A 7,341-nucleotide genomic window follows, 5' to 3' on the forward strand; every position below is an offset into this window, starting at 1 on the left:
TATTCTTTCATAATAACTATTTCATCTTCCGATCATATCTACTACTGAAACTCATTATTCAATATTTGTCTTCTTATTAAGACTTATAACAGAATTCCAGTGAATGTAAATTTTCACAACTTGAAATACTAGAAGATAGCTGAATTTGGCGATCAAAGTCGCAAGAACTCAAAAATACAATTATTTGTTGGTTATCTAGTAAGTTTTGTGGTGAATGAAATTCCAGTGAACAGGAGCATGGAATTAAACAACGTTAGTGATATGATTTAGCAGGGTTTTTTTCACAAAAGTGTAATTTTTTTTCCAAAAATTATAATTTTGAATAATTTAAAAAAATAAAATAAAATTGGATAAGTCGTACCCATAAAAGTATACACCATAGATATAATTTTGAAAGAAAAAAATTCTGAAATTGTGTTGATGAGATGCAAGTTCCACTTTGAAATCAAAGTATATTTTTTTATAATTTTTTTATCCAAAATCGTAATTTTTAATAAATATACACGACTTTGGCAAAAAAACCGATTTAGCAGAGTAGATGAAATTTAACTCACTATAAACAATGATTTGTGGTGATAAATTCCCCATTTCATCTTATCTTTACATATTAAACATATAATGCTAAGCTCTATCTTTACAAAAACAAAAATAAAACTAAAAAAGGGTTAGCAAATGCAAAAAAAGAAGTTCTACATATTATCAAGACCAGATACACATTCCAAAAGAGCAGGAATTTGACCTACTCAACTGGTTAAGTTCCAACCCTCAACACCACCTGATCTTGCCAAGAGATTTTCCTCTTCACTGTCCTGTCTGAACCATTCCCAACATTTCTACAAACTGACAACTTGATGTCATTGTGCTGCTCTTCAATCACACTTGGTGTCATTCTTTTTTGTTCTTCAACCCTCATGGCCTCAGTACCAAGCAATTCCTCCTCTTCTGTCTGCTCATGATGGCACCAAAATAGATGGAAAACATAAGCCTACTGGAATGAAATATAAACAAAGACTACTTATCATTAAAACATAACATGTACAATTATTTACCGAAATCTGGTTCAAGTCAAAAAATGTACTGATGCTCTTCTTTGCAGCTTCTTTCCCACTGTGAATTCTATCTTCGTGATTTAAGTCAGGCACTGGAGCAGAATTAAGAAAAGAAGGATCTTTTTTACTAAGACTCCAAGCGCTCTGGTTTAAATCAAACATAGGAACTGTTTTTTGCACTGTGATCCCAACTCTATTGGAAATCCTTTCTTTAGAATTCAAATGAGAGGTTGTGACAGGGTTCAAAGTAGATTGCTTTCTATTATGTTTCTTGCCCTTTCGGATAAGGGTAGCATGGACTTTAAGCTTTTTCTGGTGTGAAATGTCTTGCTTTGGAGAAGGATTTTGCATCAAATATATGTAACGTTGCCTCAAAAATCTACAATTACAAGAGTGACAATTCTAAGGATAAACTCCTATGAATGAATATAAAATTATTCCACTATGAGAAAGTACTAAACTGAAATGCATGTGTTATTTTACCGAAGTTCTGTTGACAGTATTGAGTTTTTCTGCTTCGCAGACTGCAGTTTCATTCTCATGGCATTTGTTTCCTGAACATATTAAAAAGGTTTTAAGTGATGATAAATAGTTTGCCAAATTTGAGAGAAAAAAGAGCTAAAAACAAGCACCGAATAAAATCTTCCTAGAAAACTAAGTTCATCCTTAAAGATTGCATGGAGATCAGAAGCCATCCAAATGATTATATGAAACATAAAAATAAAGCCAAGTAGCTTCAGGAAGAAAAGACTTCTTTTATGTGAATCACAGACAAACACTGGAAATAAAAAGAGAAAAAGAAAACTAGAACAAATCACACTGCTATGTATGTAATAACTGTTTCACATTTATTGCATCATGCAAAGGAAATAGCGTTAGTGGCATAATGAGAGGAACAAATAGGAAATACTCAAAACAACGACAAAACTCTTAAACAGCAATATGGTTTTCATGACAATCCTTGATTGTATGGGAAATTGGGAACAAAAACTAGAGAATGACAAACACTTTGATGTTCAAGCCCGAACTACAGTCTCATATCGGTAGACAAGGAACAACAATTTCACATGATCAGAACATAAAAATATATTTTTTTTTCAAAAATTCAGCATAAAACATAAGGTTTTCTATTTCCTTCCTCCAATAACAAACGAGCGCAAAGCCAAACTACAGTAAAAAAGGCAGAAAGACATGACAAGAAAGAGTAGATCTATCATAAAATTTTCAAACTTTATGAAAATTGAGAAAAAGGGTTACCTCCTGTAGGTCCTTATAATCGTGCAAAAGACATTGATGTCTGAACCTAGCCGTCTGATCCTCACACACAACATAAGGTGCATACTCCACAGACACAACCCCTTTCATCTTCTTCATCAGATCAGAAAATAACAGAGCAAACAGCAAACAAAGAACCACCAACAACAACAACAAAAAAAGGGAAAGGTAACAAGCAGATCAATGACAAGGTGAATGCTGAGTAGGTGGTAGGACAAGACGCAAGGGTGAAAAATAGTGTTGTTTTGACAGAAAGTGAAGAAGATGCGAATGTTTAAGGTTTTGCAGAAGGGCAATTAGGGGAACACATTTTTATGATAGAGAAAGTGATGAAGATGTGAAGCCATGTATGAAGCTAATTTTCTTTCTTCTGTACTTCCCATCCTTTTGGTCCATCAAGACCCTGGTTTTTTTATGTGAGAGTGTGTTTCCATGTTTCTTCTTTCATTGATTATTGGAGATCACTTTGGGTCTTAGCAGAGAGAGAAAATGGGAATGGGAATGGGAAAGGGTGAGTGAAAGAGAAAGAGAGTGTGGGAAGGGAACAAAGGAAGATACATCATGCTCTTCTTCTCTGTTATGTTCTACTATTAATTCACGTTCCCACCTTAATTTCAGGCTTAAGCACTTTTACGCCTAAACAAACGGGATTTTTTTTAATAAACCTTCGATAAATAAACAAAATCAAGGATAAAATTTGTTTGATACTAAAAAGTAACTCTTGTAAATCTGGTTTTTGAAATAAAATATTAATTTATTTAATTATCGAGTAAATAATTTATTTTTTTCTCGAGTTAATATAATATGTAAACTTATTATTACTCAAAAAATAATTAATATAAACCCTAGTATAACTATTTACAATAATATAATATTACCGAAATCGGTACACAGCAACTCGAATTTTAAACTCTGGAGAGTGGCATTTATCCTTGGAAAAACTGGCGGGAATTTAACTTCTCAGGAATCAAATTTTTGCCTATTTTCTTTTTATTTTGTAAAAAAGTTTAAAAAAATAGATTAAAAAGATAAAAAATAAGAAATTTATAGTTATAGTATGGTCTTTGGTTTTTAAATAATGAATTTAATTGAAAATAATTTAAATAATAAAATACGATCAGTTTACTATTAATTGTGTTGTATAAATTTAATTCTTTTAAAAAATTATAACTAAATTTTTGTTATACATTTTTTTGTTAAAATTTGGAAAATAATTATTATAGATATGAAATAAATTATATAGCTGGGAATTTTTTATTTAAAATAAAATTAGATTTATATGAATAAACATGAATTGGTTAAAAGAATTATTTAACGTGTGACATTATATTACATATTTATTGAAGTATCATTGAATGATATAAGAATATTAAAAAAAAATTGAATATAAAAAAATATATATCGTACAATATTTATTAAATTATAAGATTTTTTTTTAAATAAAACAATTTAAAAATATATGAAATAATCACTACAATAAAAAAAAAATAGTTTTAACGGAAGTTTTACTTAACGAAGATTAATATAATTATATGAATTGATTTAATTAACAGATGTTATTTAAATCTTCATGTTTTAAAGTTATTCTAAATCCTAATCATAATAACGAAGACTTTTTTAACTTTCGTTAATTTTTAAATATCTATTTTAAAATTTTGACAAAATAACATTTTTTAACTTTCATTAAATTTCAAAAATTTATTTTAAAATTTGAGCAAAAATAATGAAAAAAATTTAATCTTCGTTAAATTCAAAAGGTTTATTCTAAAACTTCAGAAAAATAATAGAGATTTTTTTAACCTCAACAAAAATAGCGGAGATGTTTTAACCTTGGTTAAATTTCAAAGATTTAGTGTAGAACCTCAATAAAACAATCTAGATTTTTAAAACTTCAATAAATAAATATAATTAAATCTATTTATAAATAACTAATTAAAGATTATATAGTTTTAATATATTTTATAACTGAATTTCCTAAAATTTTGAAAGTGTAAATTTACATTACAAATAAGTTTTTCAAAGTTTCAAAAATTTCTTTTAAAAGCAAAATAACCTTGGATAATAAGTATTTTGACAACTAATCTTGGATAATAAATATTTCATCAGTATTTACATATTTCTTATGATTTACATATTTTTTATGATTGATGGTAGTTGTTTATATAATTCCTAGTCATTTTTGTTACAAGCTCATACTTCAAAAAAACCTGACTTATGTTGTTTTAGCTTTTGATGTACCTATACTTTATGTGCAATTTTAGTTTAAGTTATAATTGTTAAAATTTAATTCTCATAATTTTGAAATATTTTAAATTAAGGACTTTATTTTAAAATGCATCCAATAATTAATTTACTTTGAAAGTGAGAAGTAATAAAGTTAATTTCTCATCGCAATATGTTCTTGCAAGCTTTGAACACATGGTTTTGAAGTCCACATCTGACAAATAATACAATTATTTAGGATATATAAAGTTGGGGCAGTAAGGGGATGGAAGAAGCAATATTGGAGTAAGAAGAAGATAGTGCATATTTAGTGTTTCTTCTCCTTTGGTATAATAGACATAAGTGTTCATGAATTGTGATTCCTTGTTATGACTACCGTTGACAGTCATTGAACCTATGTCGGAGTACAGTGTGTTTATGGTGGGAGAGAGAAGTCAGAAGGATCTTTAGATATGGTAAAAATGGGGCTGAAATATTTCAAATGGCAAGTCATTTTACGAAAATTTTGTAACTCGTGGTATTTTATGGAGGTTTTGAAACCCATAGGTTTTTAAACCCATGGTATTTAACCGGGCTTTTGAAAGACTTTTCTTGAGGTTTAAAAAAATCACGGAGAATGATTTAGCGGGAAAAATTACAACTCTATGTAAACGACTTAATAGAGGTTTTAACCCTGAATAATGTAAAAATTAACCTGTTAAAAATATTTTTTTTAGTGAATGTTGTATATTAGAACATTTAAATGTAGAGAGTTTTAAATAATTAAATTATAAATAACTTAAATAATAATATAAAATAATTGAATATATGAAATTAATTAATAAAAGTTATATATAAGTTTTTTTTTGAAATTAGTGTAATTTAAAATCGAATTTATAAAATGGAAAGATTTTTGTTTTAATTCTAAAATTGGATAATCATATATTAAAATACGATTTAATTGAAAGAAAATTGTAGGATTTTACAAAATTAAAAGAAATGATATTTACCATATACAAGTTTGACACAAAATGATTTACATTTTACAATATAAAAAAAATACGATTTAGTTAAAATATATACAATTCAAAAACGAAATTTAAAAGTTCAATTGATTAAGAAATCGTATATATAAAATACGATTTTCAAATAGAACGGGTACAGATCATACCATGTACGTTTTCAACAAATAATTTTTTTATATATAATTAAAGAATGACGGAAAGAAATATAAAAACAAGCAAGATCGGACTTGTCTGGACGAGAATCCTTGCAAGAAAACATGATTTTTGAAAGGTAAAATCAAAATAAAGATAAAAAACAACATAAAACTAAAATGTGGACTGAGTTGTCTTTCAATAAGCGATCGTTTAACGTCATCTAGCTTGACACTTATTTATTTCAAAGTAGACAACTCCCTTTGTTGCATCCTGTTGTATGCATTATTCCTCGTTACAAGAACATCTTCAACCACACCATAAGGATATTTGATGGATCTATCTGCGAACTGCATCTTGGTGGGTTGAACCTCCAAATCGCCTAAATTCAGTACGACCCTGTCCACAGATAAAGCACCTATAGACACGGGAAGATTAAAACTTCTTAGGTTCTTGGATTTTTTAAGCAAGCCTTTTTGAGTCATGATACTGCATCTAGCCTTCAGCTTTCTATTTCTCTCTTCAATATAGCTCCTATTATTCAGAAATCTCTCAAATGTTGAATCTTACTTCAGATTTTCTGCCAAATAATTTCTAGGGAGCAAATTGTCAAAAAACTTTCTCTCCTTCTCTTTTTTTTGAAGGAGCGTGAGGATATGATAAATATTTTTCAAGAACACCTCTCTTCTTATTTTCACTTTTTTCCTCCTCACTTCTTTTCTTCTCTCTTTCTTTTTCATCTCTCTTTCCCTCAGTCTCATTTTTCTTTTCTTTTTCAACCCCTACCTCATTACCATCCCTTTCTCTTTCTATTCTACAACTCTCAGAGGCAATTTTATTACAATGCTCTTATGGGTTGGTTTAAACATTGGCTGAAAACTGGCCACTTTGTCTTTCTGCTACTTGTTTGGCCATTTGTTCCATTTGAATATCTATATTTCTGTCTGTCCATATTATTTCCGTGACTGGCTATAGTAGCTTTCATGACTTTTTCCAAGGTATCTTCCTATTTATTTAGTCTTTCAGTATCTGAAGGATATATAGGTTGTTGTTGTTGTTGGAAAGGACCTTGCATATTAGATGAACCATAATCTTGATTCCATACAAAATTTTGATGTTGATTGCTTCTCCAACATTGAGAATAATTATTATTGTTGGAGAAACTATCTTGCCTTCCCTGATCACCCATGTAATTTACTTATGCTTCAGATGAAGTAACAATGACCATTGGGATGATCACCTCCACAAAAATCAAACCTGATCGCTTAACTCTGGCTTTGATATGAATAAACAACATGTAATTGTTGGAGCAATTTAGCCATTTGTGCGATTAGTTGCTCAATCTGCTATGTCAAAATTTTATTTTAAGCCAAGAGTTTCTGAATACCTTGTATGTGGGGCTTGAAAATCAGTTGATGCCAATGCATCAATAATCCTTGTCGCTTGTTCTACATCAAAAGTCATCATTGTGTCGCCAATTGCAGCATCTAGGAGCATTTGTGTATTAGATTTGAGACCATTAAGAAATATGCTCAGTTGAACAATATCTTCAAACCCATGATTTGAGCATTTTCTCAATATCATCTTAAATCTTTCCCATGTCTCACTGAAGACTTCATCTGCTCCTTGTCTGAACATAGAGATTTCAAACTTTGCTT

At 29.3% G+C, this 7,341-nt stretch overlaps 1 protein-coding gene and 1 pseudogene across 1 annotated transcript; one reads left to right on the forward strand and one right to left on the reverse strand.

Moving 5' to 3' along the window:
• Nucleotides 1-649: 649 nt before the first annotated feature.
• LOC137820576 (uncharacterized) lies at nucleotides 650-2,891 on the reverse strand. Its single transcript, XM_068624721.1, has 4 exons — nucleotides 2,307-2,891; nucleotides 1,533-1,603; nucleotides 1,050-1,428; nucleotides 650-946 (listed from the first exon to the last, which is right to left on the reverse strand). Exons 1-4 carry the CDS (start codon nucleotides 2,421-2,423, stop codon nucleotides 752-754), a joined length of 762 nt encoding a protein of 253 aa, XP_068480822.1. The 5' UTR covers nucleotides 2,424-2,891; the 3' UTR covers nucleotides 650-751.
• A 4,344-nt stretch (nucleotides 2,892-7,235) lies between these two features.
• On the forward strand, nucleotides 7,236-7,341 carry LOC137823223 (small nucleolar RNA R71; annotated as a pseudogene).

This window comes from Phaseolus vulgaris, chromosome 9 (genome assembly GCF_000499845.2).
Source record: "Phaseolus vulgaris cultivar G19833 chromosome 9, P. vulgaris v2.0, whole genome shotgun sequence".
Classification (NCBI taxonomy): domain Eukaryota; kingdom Viridiplantae; phylum Streptophyta; class Magnoliopsida; order Fabales; family Fabaceae; genus Phaseolus; species Phaseolus vulgaris.

Coding starts and splice junctions, on each gene's coding strand:
- LOC137820576 (XM_068624721.1), bottom strand. CDS start 2,423: ATGAAGAAGATGAAAGGGGTTGTGTCTGTGGAGTATGCACCTTATGTT. Junction 1,604..2,306: donor ATTATAAGGACCTACAGGAG/GTAACCCTTTTT, acceptor TAATATGTTCAG/GAAACAAATGCCATGAGAAT. Junction 1,429..1,532: donor ATACTGTCAACAGAACTTCG/GTAAAATAACAC, acceptor TTGTAATTGTAG/ATTTTTGAGGCAACGTTACA.